This window comes from Rhinoderma darwinii, chromosome 4 (genome assembly GCF_050947455.1).
Source record: "Rhinoderma darwinii isolate aRhiDar2 chromosome 4, aRhiDar2.hap1, whole genome shotgun sequence".
NCBI classification, from domain to species: domain Eukaryota; kingdom Metazoa; phylum Chordata; class Amphibia; order Anura; family Rhinodermatidae; genus Rhinoderma; species Rhinoderma darwinii.
Genome location: NC_134690.1, coordinates 281,923,831 through 281,947,026, shown reverse-complemented (window position 1 = coordinate 281,947,026; position 23,196 = coordinate 281,923,831). Strand labels below are relative to the sequence as shown.

Sequence of the window (23,196 nt, the reverse complement as noted above, 5' to 3'; positions counted from 1 at the left end):
TTAGGAAGCTGTCTGCCCCTGCAGGAGACATATATAGAAAACCTGGTGTCACCACATTCTCATAGTTCCCAAGTTGAAGACTATAAATTAAGTATGTTATAAGGTATGTAGTATTAAAGAAAATATTTTACCTTTAAATGCTATGGAAGTGGATTAGTGTCAGAGCACCATCTAACTCCAAATCAATCATTATACATCTCCTATGAGACTTTCTATTTATGAAATGTTGTCTTTATTTACAAAGCATCAAATAGACTGACAACAGATGCAACAACTATTGGAAAAAAACTGTGCTATATTTAATATATATATATATATATATATATATATATATATATATATATATATATAGTACAGTTATTTTAAACAAAAATTATTCATGAATCTGGCTTGTTTACAGAGAGCCTTTGCAACAAAACACCATTTACTGTAATGTTAAGAAAAATCCTTTTTTTTTTTTTATCTCAGCGATGTCCCTCATTTAAAAAAACAAAACAAAAAAAACACATTTTTGATTAAATGAAATAAGCTGATGACTAAAATAGTCATAAAATGATATGAGCAGAAATTAATCTTTAAAAGCATCCATCTAGAAAAATTATATATATATATGTGTAAAAGAAAACATACCATTTCAGATATATTTCACTTCTGTCTATTTCCAAAACAATATTACAGTAACTTTACTACATCATCTATATTACACCCTCCCAGCTTTATCAACGTTAAAAATTTAATGCAAATAAATATTTACATCCTCTGCCAGGGGACCCGTTTAGGTAGAATTTATATACCTGAAATATAACCTCTATGTATCTATCTGTAAATTATAAAGCATATTCCACAATTATATAAACGAGAGAAAGAGAAGAGAGACTTTTTCTGCCTAACACACATTCCATATCTGTCCATAAAACATGAACCTCTAATATATTAACAGGTCAGGCTGATGCGGTCAGCAGAACATACAATATTAGTCAGAACCTTTAGCATGGCATAGATTTTCCATTGTCTTCTATTGGAAATCCATATAAAGAAATGCCCCAGAAAGTCCTTTTCACCTGTAATAGGATCTATGCCACATTTTTCCGGTGCCCATCGCTGCATTAAGAGGTGAGGTAGAAGAAGATGATGATGAATTCAATGAAGCACCATTTAGAAAAACCACAGGAGCAGAGCATGTATTGATCTACACATGTAACTGCTAGGGAAGAGGAGCTGCGTGTATGGACTATGCCACATCAATACATCCGTATGTCAGCAGACACGCATACACGGACATACAGATGACACGATGTACATTATTATAATATATATGTATATTCCTCTGACCTCAGCCTACTGTCCTGTGGAATTAGAGGCAGAGTAACGTTGGTCGAGTGCCGGCTGTGCCTGGGATAAGGCTGGCACAATGCATTGTCTATCATTCAGAGGTGGTAGTGTGGGGCATTCTCCAGTACTGTGCAGTCTCCGCACTATTTATTAAAGCAAAGCGGAGATTTGTGTGTTTTATACCACAGAGAAAATCCCTCATCGTCCTAGGAGTAATAATGGAAATGATGGTCAATGCATGAATCCTTCTTAGCTCCCATTTGTGACTGGCATGGTGCCATGCACGGTGGCGGGACGCTGGTATAATGTACACCTGATCTAGCTGAGAACTGTGTGAGACACAAGTGCTGGTGGAGACTTGTGTGGCGTCCGTTTAGTTCTACCTGTACGTATCATTATACCCGGGTGGCACAGCGCCAGCGCAGGTAACGCATACATGTGCCGCACTCGGCTCCCCCGGGATGATGGCTTGGGGAGGGGACATGGAGGTCTGTGTGTGACGTCTATTAGGGCGAGCCTCCCGGCATACGTGCAGTCTATGCCTATACGCACACCGTATACGAGGCAGGGTGAGTGCGGTATCACCCGAAGCCCGTCAGCAGCAACCCCTCCCCCTCAGAGCTCCCGCCGCTCAGTCCCATTCACAGCCCGCCCTCCTCCACCTCCTCTCCTCCCAGGCTTGTCATATATTGTCTCCCTCCCACCCACTGCTGCCACCCCACCCTCTTCCCTTCACATCATCGCCGGCAGAGAAGTGCACAGGGAAGCATACAAAGTCTGGTGGGTGGGAGGACGCGGAGCTGGAGCCCAGTCACAGCCATCTCCCATCCCGTGTCACAGGGCAGAGGTGCCCGGCGTCCCCGTTATCATCTAGCCAGTGCTGACGTCAGGATCCCTCTCCTCATCCCATCAGACATGGAAGATGGACCCTCTTCTGAAGGCTGCTTCAGTAGGTTCACGGACTGCTTTTTAGGCGCCAGTAAGTATTCTCCCCATCATCCTCTCATGTGTTGTACGTATGTATTCTCACTGTCTACTAGAGCAGGTGTGCTGGCTGTTTACTCGTGCTGGGCTGCCAGCTGCTTGGTGAGCTCCTGTATGATTGTACCATCATGGGATGCGCTACCTTGGCCAGTGTGCCAACCACTGGATGAGCTAGGTTGATGTGTGCCCGCAGCGGGCTGGCTGGTATTCCAGCTGTGGGGTGGGCTAGGTTCTCTTGTGCCAGCTTCTGGGTGTGTGGTGAAGTGTCACTTCTTACTCTTGGGTTGTTTCTGCGCAGTTGATGAGTCTTTATGTCTAGTGGACCCTCCGTGGTTCTTGCATTCAGCCTGGTATCATCACAAAGTGTTTATTGCCAGTGTGGTGGTGGGTTTTACCTCCGCTATGTTTGTTTCTGCCACTGCAAGTTGGTATAAGCAGGATGCTTTCCATCTGATGTCTGAGGAGTTCAGTAATGCCAGTTCGATTATTCACATTCTGTACAATTCACCCTGTGTGAACATACCCTTAACATTGTGGCTTATTTGAAAGCGTTTTGAGGCGTGATACGCTTTTTATATATTATATTTTTTAACATTTTGATACAGAAATAGGTGCAGATTATCTGCTGATGATTTTGATGCGTTTTTTAAAAAAAAAAAAATTAACTTGTGAGATCGAAACATAAGCTGAATTGACCTGCTGTGGACTATAAAATCCTCACCCCGGGTAATTTGTGTGGAAAAATTCTGCAACGTGTGTAGATGACATTACCTGAAATCCCATTTACAATACTGGTACTGTGTTCTACACTGCGGATTTGCCGTGCGAAATCCGAAACGTGGGCATGTTTCCTAGGGCTCTCGTTGTAACAAAAAAAGTATATCGCATAGTATTTATTTATTCTACAATATTTCGCTGTATGGTATAACGTAGTTTACTATGCTAATCTATACAGCAGAAAAAAAGTTATGCCATCGCAAGCATATATGTCCTAAGGATGCTGTTTTTGCATATGCCAGTAGAACGGGGCCCTATGGATATGTTTGGCGTATGAACTGGGAGCAGATAACAAACTCTATGTGAACAGCGCCTCACACATATAACGTTTGTGTGTTTTTCAGGCCTTGGCCACTTTCGGGGTACATCCACAGACCACGTAAACGCAGCAGAATTTCTATGTGGAAATTCCGCAAAGTCTTAAAGCAGCTTCTACATTTAAAAAATTTTTTTTTAGTTCACTTGACCACATGCAGAGATGAATTGAAACTCAAAGTATATAAGGCCCCCTGCACACGGCCGTAGCCATGTGTACGGTCTGCGATTACGGCACAGATGGGCTGTGGACTGTCATCCGCATTTGCAGGCCGTGCTTACATTAAAAAGTATAGGAGCACGGTCCATAAATTAAAAAAAATAGGATACGTCCTATTTTTTGCGGGTCATTTCTACGGCCCAGACACTTATCCGTAAATGTGAGAACATATCCGTGTCCCATAGAAATGAAGGGGTCGGTATTTTTATCAGTAATTGCAGATAAAAATTACGGACGTGTGCGTGAGGCCTAAGGGTATGTGCACTCACAAAATCAAAGGGAAAACCGCTCCTGATTTTCAGACGTTTTTTACGGCCGTTTTTGTAGTTTTTATATAATCAATGAAAAACTGCTCCAAAAAATTGCTCAAGAAGTGACATGCACTTTTTCGTGGTAGTCTTTTTACACACCGTTTTTTGAAAATGAGGTGTAAAAAAACGCCCTGTCGGAACAGAACGCCATATTTCCTAATGAAATCAATGGGCAGATGTTTGTAGGCGTTCTGCTTCCGTTTTTTGAGGCATAGACGCCCCGAAATACGCCTAAAAAAACCCACTACGTATGCACATACCCTAAGGCCTTATTCACACGAACGTCGCACGGACCTATGTTAGTGAATGGGGCCGTTCAGACAGTCCGTATATCCGCTGCGTAAAACTCACGACATGTCCTATACTTGGCTGTTTTTCGCGCATCACACACCCATTGAAGTAAATGGGGGGGGGGGGGAATCGCGCACGGCACACAGAAGCACTCGCGCACAGCACTTGTCACCGTGTGACGCGCGTGATTCGCGCAACTGTAGATAAAGAAATGAGGGAAAAAATAAAAGCACTTTCCTTCATTTCTTTTTGTAAACGTCAAAACCGCGTGTCATAAAAATGGCATATGCGTGAAAATCACGCAGCACTTACTGATGACACCCGCAACTTCAACGCGCAAAAAAAACCGCAGCTTTTTTTGCGTGCGCAGAACTCACACGTTCGTGTGAATCCGGCCTAAGAGTTGCAGTTCTTTCATTATACGTTAAATAAGCTTTATTTAAAACCAGACAACTCCCTGCAATGTGTTCGGTCCGGGACTTGCGGCTGTAATACGTTCCGTCCGTTACGGACGTAACATGCTCGTGTGAATCCAGCCTTACACTTCTATATGACCCCAGTATAGGTTGGTATACAGAATTGTTTCAATATCTAGAAGCTTTTATAAAGTAGTGTGGCACGCAGTGTTTTTTTTTTTTTTTGTTTTTTTTTTTTAATGCGTTTTTATATGCAGCTTTTACATTTTGATATGGAAACTGGTGCAGATCTGCATCATGTGCCTTCGGCCAGATTCACACGAGCTCCGTGTGTCATGATCATATGGTGCGCGGCTGCGTGCTTTTCGCGCAGCTGCCATCATTATGACACTCTGCATGTTTGGAAACAGAAAGGGTATGTTCACACTACAGTGTTCGTAACGGGCGAAAACAGGAGAAAACAGCCCCGTAACGGCATGTGCAGGCGCTTGAACGCCGCGTCCAATACGGACGTAATTGGCGCTGCTTTTCATTGGTGTCAATGAATAAGGGCTCCAATTACGTCCCAAGAAGTGACAGGACACTTCTTTGATGCGGGCGTCTTTTTTACGCCCCGCCTTTTGACAGCGGGGCGTAAAAAAAATGACCGTCTGAACAGAACATCGTAAGACCCATTCACATGAATGGGCAGATGTTTGCCGACGCTATTGAGGCGCATTTTCGGACGTAATTCGGGGCTAAAACACCCAAATTACGTCCGTAAATAGTGTGTGTGAACATACCCAAAAGCACGTGGTGCTTTTCTGTTTACATTCATAGTTTTACAGCTGTTGCGCGAATCACGCGCGTCCCACAGAAGTGCTTCCGTGTGGTGCGTGTGATTTTCAAGCACCCATTGACTTCAATGGGTGCGTGATGCGCGAAATACGCACAAAGAACGGACATGTCGTGAGTTTTACGCAGTGGACTCACGTTGTGCAAAAGTCACGGACTGTCTGCACGGCCCCATAGACTAATATAGGTCCGTGCGACACGCGTGAAAATCACGCGCGTTGCACGGACGTATATCACGTTCGTCTGAATAAGCCCTTAGGGTTTGTTCACATGGGTCAGATTTGTTGTTGAAAATTCTGAATCCAATCCAAATTCCACAGGGAATTCCATCTGAAAATTTGCACCAAATCTTGTTTGATTTCGTTCAGGACTGTCGCTGCAGACAACAGAAGAGGGGATCAAAGAACAAATCCTCTACTCTCCTCTGTAGCGATGTGTCTCTGCTCTCCGGCTGGTCTCGTCGTAGCTGGCATCCTGACGTTTTCCCATCTGACGCTGCAGCAGTCATACAGGACAAAATGTTATCTCAGGAGGCCGGCTCAGCTGAGACAAGCAGTGGGAGCAGAGACGCGTCACCAGGGGAAGTGAGTATGCCGTTTATTTTCTAATATTAAAGTAGAAAGTTTTTTATTTATTTATTTATTTTTTTGCGGATATGCAGCGTTTGCAGCAAATCCCCCCCGCCCCCTGCAACATTTGGTATTTATTGCAGATTTTCACTTCCACATTGAACTTAATAGGGAAAATCTGCAACAAGTGCACAACTATTCCGCAGTATAAAATGACATTCTGCAGATTTAAAAATCTACACCGCAGGTCAATTTTCTGCAGCATGTGGATGAGATTTGTTAGAATCTCATCCATTTTGCTGCTGTAATACGCAGATTTTCCATCTGTAAATCCAGGCGGAAAATTTGCACCGAATACGCTACGTGTGTACGTAGTCTGAGGGTATGTTCACACGGCCTATTTACGGACGTAAATCGGGCGTTTTTGCCCCGAATTACGTCCGAAAATAGCGCCTCAATAGCGCTGACAAACATCTGCCCATTGAAAGCACACGAGGCGTAATTTACGCGCCGCTGTCAAATGACGGCGCGTAAATAGACGCCCGCGTCAAAGAAGTGACCTGTCACTTCTTTGGCCGTAAATGGAGCCGTTATTCATTGACTCCAATGAATAGCAGCGCCAATTACGTCCGTAATTGACCCGCCGTTCAAGCGCCTGCACATGCCGTTACGGCTGAAATTACGGGGATGTTTTCAGGCTGAAACATCCCCGTAATTTCAGCCGTTACGGACGCCCCCGTGTGAACATACCCTTAGGCTATGTGCACACGTAGTGTTTTCAGCCATTTTTCGGGCCGTAAACGTCACGAAAAACTACTGAAAAATCGAAAGCGCAACGCCTACAAACATCTGCCCATTGATTTCAATGAGAAACAGCCGCGTAAAAAAAATTGCACGCGAAAAAGTGCATGTCCCTTCTTGTGCTGTTTTTGGAGCCGTTTTTCATTAGCTCTATAGAAAAACAGCTCCAAAAACGGGCGCAAGAAACGCAGCGTAAAACGCGAGTTTCTTAAAAAACTTCTGAAAATCAGGAGCTGTAAACTGTGTTGAGGGTATGTTCACACGTAGTCAACCAAAACGTCTGAAAATCCAGAGCTGTTTTCAAGGGAAAACAGACCCTGCTTTTCAGACGTTTTTTTACCAACTCGCATTTTTACCAACTCATTTTTTTACCAACTCGTTTTTGGAGCTGTTTTCATTGGAGTCTATGAGAAAACAGCTCCAAAAACGGCTGAAAGAAGTGTCCTGCACTTCTTTTGACGAGGCTGTATTTTTACGAGTCGTCGTTTGACAGCTGTCAAACGACGACGCGTAAATAACAGGTCGTCTGCACAGTACGTCGGCAAACCCATTCAAATGAATGGGCAGATGTTTGCCGACGTATTGGAGCCGTATTTTCAGACGTAAAACGAGGCATAATACGCCTCGTATACGTCTGAAATTTGGCCGTGTGAACATACCCTTAAAATTGTGTGTGCACATACCCTTATACTTAATTAGTGATCACACAAAATAAAGCCTCCACTACAACCTGAGTAAGGGTGTGTTGACAAGGCCTATTTTTGGCCGTTTTTCGGGCCGTAAAAGCCTGAAAAACAGGCGAAAAAACGGCCGCGTAATAATACGGCCGTGAAAAAGTGCAAGTCACTTCTTGGGATGTTTTTGGAGCAGTTTTTCATAGACCCTATAGAAAACCGCTCCAAAAACTACCGTAAAAAAAGCTGCGAAAATCGCGACTGGCTTAAAAAACTTCACTCAGGAGCTCTTTTACCTTGAAAACCGCTCCGTATTTTCAGACATGTTTGAGTTTGCGTGTGAACATACCCTAAAGAAGGCAGAATCTGAAACCTCCCTTTTTTTCTTTGTTTAATAAATCTCTCCTGAAAAGTAGTTTGATTGAAAGAGTATGTTCACACAGACTGTTTTCAGACGTAATTCAGGCGTTTTACGCCTCTAATTACGCCTTAAAAAAACGGCTCCATTACGCTTGCAAACATCTGCCCATTGCTTTCAATGGGTTTTACGACCTGCTCCCACGAGGTGTAATTTTACGCGTTGCTGTCAAAAGACGGCGCATAAAAAGACTCCTGTGAAAAAGTGCATGTCACTACTTGGGACGTTTTTGGATCCGTTTTTCATTGACTCCATTGAAAAACAACTCCAATAACGTCCGTAAAATACGCCGCGAAAAATGCGAGTATTTTCAGACGTTTTTGGTCACGGTGTGTGAACGTACCCAAACTGTGTGAGCAATCTGCTAGATCTTTTCATCTATGAGTCGTGTAATTTGTCTGAAAAAAGAAAATATGTCTGCACCTACTTTTGTATATATAAATTATGTAAATTAATTAATAAATGATGAGGACTTTTGAATTATTTATCAGCCTTTTGGAAGTTTTCATTGCATTCCTGAAATCTCAAACATTCTCTGGGTTTAATTATTGTTTTTGTTTTGTTGAGGTAATTATGTCTCTACAAGAACAGACCAAAATTGCTGTAAGGTTATGTCAATGTTCTTTAACCCTTTCAGGACCAAGCTCATTTTGGCCTTCAGGACCAGCCCCATCTGGCGTGTCGTTTTATGTGGTAATAACTCTGGAATGCTTTTGCTTATCCAAGTGATTCTGAGATTGTTTTCTCGTGACATATTGTACTCTATGTTAGTGGAAAAATGTGGTCAATAAATTCATTGCTTATTTGTGAAAAATGGCAACATTTAAAGAAAATTTGCAAAAATTATGATTTTTCTAATTTTAAATGTATCTGCTTGTAAGACAGATAGTAATGCCACACAAAATAGTGACTATTTCACATTCAATATGTCTACTTTATATTTGCATCGTTTTTTTTTTAACATATTTTATTTTTTCTAGGACGTTACAATGCTTCAGCAGCAATTCCTCACATTTTCAAGAAAATTTCAAAAGGCTATTTTTTTCAAGGACCAGTTCAGTTGTGAAGTGGCTTTGAGGGCCTTATGTACTAGATAGACCCCATTTTAACCCCTTTAGGACACAGCCTGTTTTGGCCTTGTGGACACAGAATATTTTTTCAAATCTGACGTGTCACTTTATGTGGTAATAACTCGAACGCTTTTACCTATCCAAGTGATTCTGAGATTGTTTTTTTCGTGACATATTGTACTTTAGGTTAGTGAAAAAATTTGGTTGATAAATTCAATATTTATTTGTGAAAAACGTCAAATTTTAGCAAAAATTAGCATTTTTCTAAATTTAAATGTATTTGCTTGTAAAACAGATAGTAATACCACACAATAGTTACTAGTTAACATCCCCCATATGTCTACTTTATGTTGGCATCATTTTTTTTCACGTACTTTTATTTTTCTAGGACGTTACCAGGCTTAGAACTTTAGCAGCAATTTCTCATATTTTCAATACAATTTCAAAAGGCCATTTTTTCACGGACCAGTTCAGTTCTGAAGTGGCTTTGAGGGCCTTATATATTAGAAAGTCCCCATAAATCACCCCATTTTGAAAACTGCACCCCTCAAAGTATTCAAAACCACATTCAGAAAGTATTTGAACCCTTTAGGCGTTTCACAGGAATTAAGGCAAAGTAGAGGTGACATTTACAAATTTCATTTTTTATGCCAAAATTCATTTGTAATAAAAAAAAAATCTGTAACACAGAAGGTTTTAACAGAGAAACACAACTCAATATTTATTGCCCAGATTCTGCAGATTTTAGAAATATCCAACATGTGGCCCTAGTGTCCTAATTGACTGAAACACAGGCCTCAGAAGCAAAGGAGCACCTAGTGGATTTTGGGGCCTCCTTTTTTTAGGAATATATTTTAGGCTCCATGTCTGGTTTGAGGAGGTCTTGTGGTGCCAAAACAGTCGAAACCCCCAAAAAGTGTCCCAATTTTGAAAACTACACCCCTCAAGGCATTTTTGTAGGGGTATACTTAGCATTTTGACCCCAGTTTTGCAGAATTTAGTGGAATTAGTATGTGAAGATGAAAATGACCTATTTTTCTGTGGAAACAGATTTTTTTCATTTTTACAAGGAATAAAGGAGAAAAAGCCGCCCAATATTTGTAAAGCAATTTCTCCCGATTACGGCAATACCCCATATGTGGTCGTAAACTGATGTTTGGACCCTCAGGAGGGAACGAGGGCCTTTTGGATTTTGGAGCGCAGATTTTGCTGGATTGGTTTTCAGTGCCATGTCGGGTTTGCAACGCCCCGGAGGGACCAAAACAGTGGAAATCCCCCAAAAGTGACCCTATTTTGGAATCTACACCCCTCAAGGAATTTTTCTAGGTGTATAGTGAGCATTTTGACCCCACAGGATCTTTTTTAGAGCGAAGGTGACCAAAAAACAGCGATTTTGGCGCTTTAAATTCTTTATTTATTACAGCGTTCACCGTGCACAATAAATTAAGTTTTAATTTATTCTGCCGGTCGGTACAATTACGCCAATACCATATGTGTATAGTTTTTTTTTAAGTTTGCAGCGTTTGCACAATAAAATTACGTTTCTATAAAATAATTTATTTTCTGGGACACGCTATTCTGAGCCGTAACTTTTTTATTTTTTCGTCAAAAAAGCTGTGGGAGGTCTTTTTTTTTGCGGGACGGGTTGTAGTTTTTATTGGTACCATTTTGGGGTAAATGCGACTTTTTGATCACTTTTTATTCTATATCTTGAGGGGTGGTGACCAAAAAAATAACGATGCTGACATAGTTTTCCGTTTATTTTGTTTGCGGCGTTCACCGTGCGGAAAAATTAACATTATAGTTTCATAGTTTGGGTCGTTACGAACACTGTGATACCAAATGTGTACTTTTTTTTAACGTTTTCATTTTTTCCCTATAATAAATGACTTATTATAGGAAAACAAAACCTTTTTATTTTTACACTTTTATAAAACATTTTTATTAACTTTTCTTTTACTTTTTACACTTTCATTTTTTGACCTGCAGCTCTGATCACTGCTAGAATACATTACACTACCTAGGTAGTATAACGTATTCCAACTGTCAGTGTGACGTCACAGTCACTCTGACAGTTGGTCTACGAGGATCAGCAGAGGCTGATCCTCATAGGCTGACATGCATGGCAGACCTGGGGGCCGTTGTCTGGCCCCCGGGTGCCATCACAAGCATCAGAAGCCCCCACGATTGCATGGGGGCTGCTGATGCGCTACAAACCCACTACATGCTACAGTGCAGCATTTAAAAGAAACAGGATCCTGACCTGGCAAGTCACCACCCCGCACAAGATCCGCACGCTCATCTCCTGAAATACTCTGTGCTGCTGTGAACTCTGCTCTTAACATTATGTGGTGACTTGCAAATCATGTGAAGGTGTTATTGAGGACAGGAGTGGAGGAGAGGTAACAGACTGAGAGCTACGTAATGGTAAGAGCAGAGTTCACAGCAGCACTGAATCTGCACGCTCATCTCCTGAAATACTCTGTGCTGCCTTAAACTCTAGCGCAGCCTTATATAGTGGATCGAGCGGGTTCCCCAGCAGCATTTAAAAGAAACAGGATCCTGACCTGTTCACTGAGTTTAAGGCAGCACAGAGTATTTCAGGAGAGGAGCCTGTGATTGGCTGCAGAGGCCGCTGCAGCCTGTGATTGGCTGCAGAGGCCGCTGCAGCCTGTGATTGGCTGCAGAGGCCGCTGCAGCCTGTGATTGGCTGCAGAGGCGGTCACGTGGGATGAAGCGTCATCCCTGGAGGCCGGCCTCTGACGTCATCCTGACGTGCGTGACCGCCACTACAGCCTGTGATTGGCTGCAGCGGCGACATGGATGAAACGTCATCGCTGGAGGCCGAACAGGAGGAATGTAAGTATGAACGTATTTTTTTTTTTATTACATTAAAATTTTATTTTCCGCGCGCCGAGCATGTACTGTCAAGGTTGCTGAAAGAGTTAGTGCAGCCTGGACATGCTCGGCGCACGGAAATTACGGGTTCGGTCAGAACTAGTTCGGTGCGAATCGAACATTTTCGTGAAATTCGGCGAACTAGCCGAACCGAACTTTTCACAAGTTCGCTCATCTCTAATATTGACCCCACAGGTCTTTTGCTATAGTTATTGGAGTTTGTCTGTAAAAATTTAAATTACTTTTTTTCTTTCTGAAATATAATTTTTTTTTTTTTTATTAATTTTTACAAGGAATAAAGAATAAAAAAGCACCCACAAAACCTGTAAAGCTATTTCTCCCGATTACGGAAATACCCCATATGTGGTAATAAACTGCTGTTTGGACCCATGGCAGAGCTCAGAAGGGAAGGAGCGCCATTTGAATTTTGGAGTGCAGATTTTGCTGGATTGTTTTTCAGTGTCATGTCGTGTTTGCAACGCACTGGAGGGACCAAAACAGTGGAAACCCCCCCCCCCCCCCCAAAAGTGACCCCATTTTGGAAACTATCCACCTCAAGGAATTTTTCTAGGGGTATAGTGAGCATTTTGACTCCATTTTTTTATTTATTATTTTTTGTGAATTTAGTGGAATTAGACTGTAAAAATGAAAATCTATTTTTTTTTTCCTGAAAAAACATAGAAATGTTTAATTTTTACAATTAATAAAGGAGAAAAAGAGCCACCAAATTTGTAAACCAATTTCTCCGGATTACAGCAATATGCCATATGTGGCAATAAACTGCTGTTTGGATCCACGGCAGGACTCCGAAGGGAAGGAGCAATATTTGGCTTTTAAAGCTCAAAATTAGCTGGAATAGTTTTTGGGTGTCATGTCTGATTTTCAAAGCCCCTGAGACCAAAACCATGGAAACCCCTCAAAAGTGACCCCATTTGGGAAACTACACTACACCCCTTAAGAAATTTTTCTAGGGGTATAGTGAGCATTTAGACCCCACAGGTCTTTTGCAGAGTTTATTAGAATTAGGCCGTAAAAATGAACATCAAAGTTTTTTTCCACAAAAGTATATATTTTTTTTTTTTCATTTTCATAAAGGAGAAAAAGCACCCCAGCATTTGTGAAGCAATTTCTCCCAAGTACGGCAATACCCCACAATGTCATAAATGTTTTTTTCATTAGAAATTAATTAACACTTTCAGGACTGATCCATTTTTTGCTTTTTCATTTAAGTTTTTCCCTTCCCGCTTTCCAAGAGCTATAACTTTAGCTATATCACAAAAAAAAGCCATACTTACAAAAGGACACAGACAGGTCAGAAACGCTGATGGAGAGTGAACAGGTGCATTAAATAATAGCCACTCCCACTAGTCTAGAGGGGAGTGGCGTGTAGTGCATGGGATGTGTAGTAAAAAATAATAAATTAATTGTGTATGTGCAAGTGATAATAATATGAGTGAAATATAGGGGGCAGTAATGAGTAAGGTGCCTAAATAAATATAAATGACTAGTGGGGTGCAAGTGTGTGAAACATGGAGGGGTAATGTGTAAGTCATGAGGCACAGCGTGTATAGCCAGGTAGAAGCCTCTTTGTGATGCCTTGATAATACATAGGGCGGGCTACCCTGCTTGCTATGCCAAACAACAACACACCATACTCTCCCAGCATTAAAGACCCGGCTGTGTCCAGAAGAAGCAAATGTAATGCAAGTAAGCATGAAAAAATACCTGGGGTATTAGTAATCATTTTGGCCAAAAGGACACAAGCTCGCAATCCACGACAAGGATCCCCAGACTTGCGAGTCCCTGAGGGTATGTTCACATGGCAGCCTCCGTTACGGCTGAAATTACGGAGTTGTTTTCAGGAGAAAAGCACTCCGGAATTTCAGACGTAATGGCAAGTGCAGGCGCTTTTCGCTGCGTCCATTACGGACATAATTGGAGCTATTTTTCCATGGTGTCAATGGAAAACTGCTCCAATTACGTCTCAAGAAGTGACAGGCACTTCTTTGACGCGGGCGTCTTTTTTACGCGCAGTCTTTGAACAGCGTCTCGTAAAAAAAATGACTGTCGGCACAGAACATAGTAAAGCCCATTCAAATGAATGGGCAGATGTGTGCCGGCGCTTTGGAGCCGTATTTTCGGACGTAATTCGCGGCTAAAACGCCAGAATTACGTCCGTAAATAGGGTGTGTGAACCCAGCCTAACTGGAACTTCATGTTCCAGTGGCTAGTGGGAGTGGCTATTTAATGCACCCATTCACTCTCCATCAGCTTTTCTGACCTGTCTGTGTCCTTTTGTAAGTATGGCCTTTTTTTGTGTTTTGTTTTTTTTCACAGCTGACACCTGGAGCATATGGAGCAGGCTCCGAGCATGAGCCCGCTCCATATATTACCCCCCCCCCCCGCACCACAACATGCCATTAAGTCGTGGTGCGCAAAGGGGTTAATGCGCAGCGGATGGTGCAAAGTGAAAATTAACGTTTTCCACCGATATGCCATTTTAATGTAATGTAGAATATGTTGTGCCCAGTTTGTGACACTCAAGACAAATACCTCATACAATATTGAGCGGGTTCTCCCGGGTATAAAATGTCATGTGGACGTAAGCTAGTGTTTGGGCACGCTGTAGGGCTCAGAAGAAAGGGAGTGCCATTTGGCTTTTGGAACACAGATTTTGCTTGGTAATAGTTCTGTTTGGGGTATTGCTGGTATTTCAGTTTATAATGTGGGGGCATATGTAATCTGTGCGGAGTACATCAGGGCATAAGAGGGTATAATGCGGTAAATAAATAATAATACGCAGATATGTGGCCAGTGTCGCACTGATAAATGGTGCCCAATCTTATCCGGTTTTGGAACACTCTGCACAATTTCTGTCGCCATATTCTGAGAACCAGAAGTTTTAGATTATTTTTTTTTATGTTTTGTGCCGTTTGCGCAATAAAATCACTTTCCTATAAAAAAAAATTCTGTCCCCATATTGTGAGATCCATAACTTTTTTTTATTTTTTTTTACTTGAAGACCTGCAGCACTAATAGCTGCTATAATACATTACACTTCCTAGGTAGTGTGACGTATTATAAACTGACAGCGTGACGCTGAGAGTCACACTGACAGGAAGCCTATGAGGACCGGCCTCCGGCTGGTCCGCATAGGCTTCCGTGCATGGCCGAACCGGAAACAGTTGTATGGCCTCCGGTTTTGCCGTGACAACCGATGGCAGCACCTGCTATCGGTCCCCGGGAAAGTTTGTTGTAGCAACAAACTTTCCAGTTTGTTATAGCAACAAACTTTGCAGTTTGTTGCTAGAACAAACTTTCCCTGCGATCACATGATCAGGACCTGAACTAATCAGGTCCCGATCATGTCTCCGGGACCAGAGGCAGGGGTTAACCGCACGATCCGGGTGTCAGCTCTACTCTGAGACACCCAAACGAGTTTTTAACACCCACCGTGAATTCACGTTGGCGCTGCACAGAGCCCAGCAAGCGCCGTGAATTTGCTGTGGGTGGTCGGGAAGCGGTTAATAATAAAGGCTCAAAAATTTTTACTGACTCACATGATGTGGAGAGCAGTTTAAAATCTTTCCTATAGTTTATGGGCACTTGGCACATTAGTTGGATACAGATAATATTTGGGAGTTCAGCCTCTCAGCCATTCGTCTATATACTGTAAACTTAAAGCCATTTCACATACTGTACATTTAAAGCCTTTTCGTAGGCTTGTGTTCAATGAATATGCCTGCGAAAGCTCCTGACGTTTGTGTATGTATATATATATTTTAAACATAGACTTTGACTGATGCAACCCATAGACTACTATGGGATATGTATAATCGATGTTTGAACCCGCATGACCTCTTCATGGTCTATCTGTTAAATGAATGACATAATACCCTATGGGTGACAGCTGCCACTGTTAGGCATTTGTCACCCATAGGCCATTATGTCATTTAATATATGTTGTAATCTACTACCTGAGGCCTCATGCACACGAACGTAAAAACGCCCGTAATTACGTGCCCATATACTTCTATTGGCCACGGGTACCTTCCCGTATACTTACGGGAAGGTGCCCGTGCCGTTGAAAAATATGGAACATGTCCTATTTCAGGCCGTAATTACAGCACGGACCGGCCCATAGAAGTCTATGGGGCTCCCATAATTACGGGTGGCTACGTGTGTGTGCACCCGTAATTACGGGAGCGTTGCTTGGCGACGTCAGGGGATAGTCACTGTCCAGGGTGCTAAAAGCGTTAACTGATTGCCAATAACTCTTTCAGCACCCGGGACAGTGACTACCGCTGGAGTTAATCATATTAAAAGTTAACTTACCTGCTTCTTCCTCCCGTCCGGCCTCCCAGGATGACGTTTCATCTCATGTGACCGATGCAGCCAATCACAGGCCAAACACAGGCTGCAGCGGTCACATGGACTGCTGCGTCATCCAGGGAGGTCGGACTGGATGTCAAAAGAGGGACGCGTCCCCAAGACAATGGTGCGTATGAATTTCTTTTACTTTCAATCGCTGCGGAAACTCTGCCCGAAAGGGCTGCCCTTTCTCTCTTTCCAGCACTGATGGAGGGAAGGGGCTGCCGATTAGTGCAGAGAAAACGGGTCCGTAAATACTGGTGGAATACGGGTCGAATACGTGTGACAAAGAACCCGTATTTTCGCCAGTATTTACGGGAGGAAAAAATACGTTTGTGTGCATGAAGCCTTATTCTATAGTAAAAGAAAAAAAAATGGTATACCAGCCCAACGGAGGCTAAAATGACACACTTTTGGCCTCTGTCGGGGTAATGAAGCCCTATGGACACGTAAAGCGCGTACGCTGGGATCTTTCCTAACGCTAAACATACCACAAACATGTGAACAGGGCCTCCCAAAGCATAATAAATGGAAGGGCAACTATACACATCTCTACATAGGTTGGCAGAACCAATATATTGCCAATGTGAAATGAAGTGTGTAACGGTGCATAGGGGGCCTCTAGGTTGACTTCTGCTTTGTTGTAGAACTAGAACAAGTTATTTAGCCTTTTATTTATTTTCGTTGACTGAGTTTTTAGGACATTTTATGTGGTACGTTAAATGATGGCATTAAAAAATACAACTAGTCTCGGAAAAAAAAATATGCCCTCATACGACTATCGACTGACAAGTAAAAAAATAAATGTCTCTTACAAGGTAGGAAGGGAAAAATAAAACTGGCTGCGGGAAGGAGTTAAGAAGATAAACCATGATGGCAATGTACTTTCCTGTAAATCTTGACCGCTTATATTTCCCTATACTTTTTTTTTTTTTTTAAGGTCTGTGCTTTCATAGTTTGTACATGTAGCACTGTATACAAATTTGTGTGCCTGTTGATTCTGTTGTGAAGCAAAAAAATAAATTTTACATGGTCAGACTTACTTTCGAACATACTGGTTTACGTAGAAACAATCGGTGCACGTTGTGCTGGCAAATAATTGTAGTGGAGAAATAAATAAACCATCACCTAGTATTCTTTACCTTGTCAGTAACATTTAAATAAATGTAAGATGCGCACCTACCACATCCTCTAAGGCTGGGTTCACACGAGTTGCATATACTGCATAGAACCGCGCAGTGTATCAGACCTAGAACCTGTAGCACATTCTGTCTGAAAAACCGCACCGAATCACTGCTGCGAAAAGCAGCTCTAGGAAAAAACAAACCTTTTATACTTACCTCAGCAGTATTCTTGGCGATGCGTCCCTCTGAAGTCTTGTAGCCCAGCCTCCTGGGATGACTGTTTATCCCATGTGACCACAGCAGCCTGTGATTGGTTGCAGCAGTCACATGGGATGAAACGTCATTCCTAGAGGCCGGGCTGGATGCAGGAGCAGCGATTCCGCCGCAAAAATCTCAACATCCATTTGTTGCAGGTTTTACCTACCGAATCAATACAGAAAATCAGAGATTCCGCCCCAGGTTAAAATACTGCACCGCAGGTTAATTTATTATCGATTTTTGTGGTCCGTTTTTTTTTTGTTTTTTTTTTTACACATCATGTGGATGAGATTTGTTGAAATCTCTCACTTTTCTGCTACTGTATTAGGCTGCGGATTTTCCACAATGAAATCTGTTGTGTAAAATCTGCAGTGTTTGTGCTACGTGTGAACCCGGCTTAAGGTCGGGTTCCCACGGGTCGGATACGCTGCGTAAAAATCACACAGCGTGTCCGAACTTACAGTATACTCTGTCCGAAAATCGCACCACATCATGGTGTTTTTTTTTAACCATTTCCACTGCGGAAGAATGCGATCAAACTTACTCCCTCCGTCTTCAGTGTGTAGTCCGGCCTCCTACGATGACGCTGCAGCGGTCACATGGGATGAAACGTCATCCCAGGAGGCTGGACTGCAGGAATGAAGGCATTCTGGGTAAGTAGGATTTTATTAAATTTTTTTTTTGGAGTTGTGATTTTTGCCATTATGCCAAAAAACTTCGCTTAATGTTGCGGGTTTTGCTTCCCCACTGAATTCAATGGGGGAAAACCCACAACATAAGTTGACATGCTGCGGAATCCAATTCTGCAATGCTGCGTTTGCTTTGCACAGTGTGGGCATGAGATTTTCTAACTCTCAGCCACTTGGCTGCTACTGTAAATGCTGCAGAGTTTCCGCACACAATTCTGTTGCGGAAATTCCGCAGCGTTTATGCTACCTGGCAATCTGGCCTAAGGCTATGATATCGTGATTTGGCGCAGATTTGAGCAATTCAGAAGTGGTTTAAAAAAGTATGGGACTATAAAGAGAGAAACTAATGCAAATTTCACACGTTGTGGATTTTTATTGCAGATTTTACAGTGCAAAAGTGTGAGAGCAACAACAAATCCATGACGTGTGATCTCGGCGCCAAAGAAAACTCCCCAAATCTCCCTCCATTGATTTTCAAAGCATCATGCCCTATCTTGGAACAATTTTCGTGTCTAAACCTCCATTGAAATCAATGGGTGGCAGAAAAAAACTGCTCCGTTCTCTTGTGACCTTCCCTTTGGGTATTTTCAGGGGGTTGGGACAAAAGCCTGACAAATGAAATTCATTTTTTTTCTTTTTTTAATGGCCATGAAAAACTGATGTCAAACAGCCATTAAAAACGGACAGACTGACTGGAAATTGATGAAAACCTAGATGCAAAATGGCCATGAAAAGCTGATTGTTGATCCGTTCTTAATGGCCATTTTTTTTTCACTGTCGTGTGAATGTAGCCTTACATATCTGTCTCTCACTCTCTAACTTTAGGCTTAAAAATCGCAATGTGTTTTAAAAAACTGCCATGTGAATACACCCATAGAAATTCCTCGTGCAAAATACTCTGTGTGAACATAGCCTTAAGGTACCCACAAGGTTGCTGATTTTATGCAATATTTCCACAGCGTCAGGGATGATAAATTTGCAGTAAACTTACCAAACAGCATGCTCTTATTTCTGTGCGTAGAAAGTTTAGCAGCACATGGATGAGATGTTTTTCAATCTCATACACTTGCCTGCAACTTCTATTCTTTCGCTGCAGATTTTACGCCCACAAATTTGAATTAACAATCTGCTACGTGCGCAGGGAACCTAAGTGGCTGTGTCCAAAGATTACTGTTTTCTGTATATGTATTAATATATAGGACGTGTGTGTGTGTGTGTGTGTGTGTGTGTGTGTATATGTATGTATGTATATATATAATATAGTAAAATCACTTTCAATGCAGTAACCTTACTGATAATTCTCGGTTTTTTTTTCTAGAGCCTTTAACCTCTTACCGACTAGCGATTGATACATCCATCACAAGCGGCTGCTAGTTCCCGCATCATGACTGATATATTAGTCGCTCGTATCTCATGGGTACTGCCACTGTACCCATGAGATGAGCGGCAGTAGCACGGCTGTTATACACAGCCAGGCTCCTGCTGGAATTGAAGAGAAGTCAGATTCCGGCAGTTTTACCCCTTAGATGCTACGGTTAATAGCGACTGTGGCCGCTAAGGTGTTTGACAGAGGCAGGGAGCTCCCTCTGTCACCCGATTGGCACACCTGTGACACAATCGCAGAGCAGTGATGGGTTTCCATGGCCGCTGGGGGCCTAATAAAGGTCTCCGTGTCTGCCATCAGTAACTGCCTGTTAGGCTGTTGACGCAACAACTGAGTCAAAATATATTAGACTGAAATTTGTAATGGGTATGTCAACAGATCGTTCAAAGATGGGGGAGACCTTCTCGCATACATATGTGAGCATGTCTCCCTCTCCCATCTCACTCCCTCCCTTTTCATTCTGTCCAAGCCTTGCATGGGAACCAAGGTCAAAAGATAACTAACTTAGAAACATACAAACTTGTCTTAAAGGAGCAATGACTTTCTTATTCATTACAAAAGAACCAAGATGGGGACTCCAGACAAGATGGCTGCTGCACAAAATGGATTAATTTAAACATTATTTCAGTCACTTTCACATAGGCCTAGTAGATTGCACTGACCGGCGTTTATGGTTTGCTATACGAAGTGTACCAAAGCATTATATCTGCTATCAGGGAATCACAATATGAAGTCTCCTAGTGGGACTATAAAAATAAATACATTTTAAAACCTGTTTAAAGTTTATGAAAAAAAAATAAGGTTATTTTAAAAATAAAACCACTTACCCATTAAAAAATGGTTTTATTTAGTAAAAGTGTAAAAAAACAAAAAAATACATATATGATATCGCTGCGCTAATAACGGCTTGAACAATGAAGTTGAAACCTTGATTAAACTGCCAGTTGAACGGCGTACCAAAGAAACCACAAAAACTTAAATAAATTTTTATTTCCACCCCCCGAAAAATCCCCAAATAAAAGCTAGTCCCATATACCCCAAAATAGTACCAATGAAAACTACACTTTGGCCTGCAAAAAGTAAGCCAACAACAGAAAGATAAAACTGTTATTGTAATACAGCGATGCAAAAAACAATTTTTTTTTTTTAAAGGATCTTAGTGTGCAAACGTTGTAAAACACAAAAAAAATCCTATACATATTTTCAGTATTGCCACAATCGTAACAACCCATAGAATAAAGGTAACATGTTATTTATGCCGCATTGTGAACGGTGTAAATTGAAAACGCGAAAAACAATTCTCTTATAACCTTTTTAATTTCTTTATTTACATTTCCTCCAAAAAAAGGTTAAAAGTTTGAATTTGAAAAATACAACCCCCCCCCAAGCCCTCGTATGGCTATGTCTACGGAAGAATAAAAAAGGTATGACTCTGTGGATCCAATAGGAAGGAAAGGTATAAAGAAACTATTGATTTATCTCCTTTCTTTTGTGATCAAACCTGTTTTGGTTCAAGAAACTACCACAAAAATTGCATCAAAACTGGGTGTGTGATGCTGGCCTAAGGCTAGGATCAGACACCCATTTACTGTAATTTTTTTGCCTCAGTTTTTTGGGCCAGAAGTGGATCCAAAAGGAAGGAAAGTTATAAAGGAAAGACTGATGCATCTCCTTTTATTTTGTGTCCACTCCGGCTACAAATAACTGTTTGTGATCCTGACCTTTTAAAATTATTTGTCTATTGTATTTTGACTTGACTTTTTTTTTTTTCCCCTCACATGGTTTTTCTATTTTTTGCTACCAAGAATAGATTCTATTGAAGGGGATTTTATTTATTTTTTGAAGACTCCTATGTGAGATCACACATAATGCTGGATTCGAGCACAGCGTTTTTTGTGTCAATTTTTAACTGCGTTATTTTAGTCTGGCCAGATGTTACATTAAAGTCTATAGTAAAAAATAAAATGCACTACATACAACTGTGTATTTGGATTGTGGCGGTTTTTTTTAAAGCAATTTAGTGGTCAGTTGTGTTTTGTTTTTTTTCTCAAACGGAACATGGTGTTCTGCCATTTTTCCCTTTTGGCTTCACTAAAACACCATAAAAAAAAAAGTATGCTCAAAATTAGACTGAGGGGATGTTCACACACTAAACAAAAAAAAAAACAGCTGTAAAATACGGAGCTGTTTTCAAGCCCCTGATTTTCAGCCATTTTATTTTTAAGCATCAAGCGTTTTTGATGTGTTTTACACGGCTGTTTTTTTTATTGACCCAATGAAAAAACGCTCCAAAAAACGTCTCAAGAAGTGACAAACGCCCTGCTTTTAAAAACTGGCACGTAAAAAACGCCCCGGAGGAATGTAACGCCGTTTTTCCCATTTGAAATTAATGGGCAGATATTTGGAAGCGTTTGGCCCCTGTATTTTCAGCCGTTTTTCAGGGGGGGAGGGGGGGGTTTACAGCCCGAAAAACTGCTGAAAATAGGCTGTGTGAACATACCCTAAATGTACAAAAATGCTACAGATGTTTTAAAAATCTGTTGTGGGGGGTGCTATCCTCTTTGTAGTGGTGTGCTGTAATGGCAATGCCAGGGCCACTGATATTAATAGGTTGTATATATCCATTTGGACAGCAAGTAGTATGGTAGAATGTTTGTTTGACTCTGTGGCGGACAGGAGGATCCTGACATTTTCACATGATTATTGCGACTCCGCCGCACCTGCTTCATAATTTAATTAACTCTTCACATTGCTCATTTAGTGAGCAATTCATTCAGTTTAGGTGCCTTAGGGTATGTTCACACAGGGCGGATATGTTGCGGATAAGTCGCTGCAGGGAATTCTGGCCGAAAAACTGCACCAAATTGTAGCAGTTTTTTTGACTGGAACGTCCACTGCGGAAGACTGCAAATTGAAAACAAAGTTTCATACTTACCCGTAGCCATGTTGATGCGCCCCTTTGCTGTGCTGCGGCCCAGCCTCCTGGGATGACGTTTCATCCCATGTGACTGCTGCATCCCAGGAGGCCAGCCTGGACAAAGAAGAATTCTGGGTAAGTATAAGATTTTTTTTATTTTTTTTTCTTCCAGAGCTGCTGCTTTTGCGGCAGAACTACAGCTTTTCCGCTGCAAAAATTGCAACATCTGCTCTTTGTTTTACCTCCCCATTGAATTCAATGGAGAAAATCTGAAACAAAAATAAAGCAGCGATTTACGCAAATACAAGTGACATGCTGCTGATTAAAAAACCGCACCGCAGGTCAATTTCTGAGCATTTTTTTTCCGCTTATTTACGTAGCTTGTGTATGAGATTTGGTCATCCTCCACCTACCACGACAGCTGGATCATCACCAGCCCCTCCCAGCAATTTGTCCACCCGTTCCACCACATGCCGAACCCTGGCACCAGGGAGACAGCAAACCATTCGGTTGAGGCGGTCTTGGCAACAAATTAGTCTATCT

The 23,196-nt window shown here is 41.8% G+C and overlaps 1 protein-coding gene across 1 annotated transcript in view; it reads left to right on the top strand.

The window, feature by feature from the left end:
- The first annotated feature begins 2,072 nt into the window (after positions 1 to 2,072).
- The window catches only part of PDE10A (phosphodiesterase 10A), a 235,733-nt gene continuing 214,609 nt past the window's right edge, over positions 2,073 to 23,196 (top strand). The window contains exon 1 of the mRNA XM_075862555.1: positions 2,073 to 2,311. Within this exon, the coding sequence (XP_075718670.1) occupies positions 2,248 to 2,311 (64 nt within the window). The 5' untranslated portion in view covers positions 2,073 to 2,247. The remainder of the gene's footprint in view (positions 2,312 to 23,196) is intronic.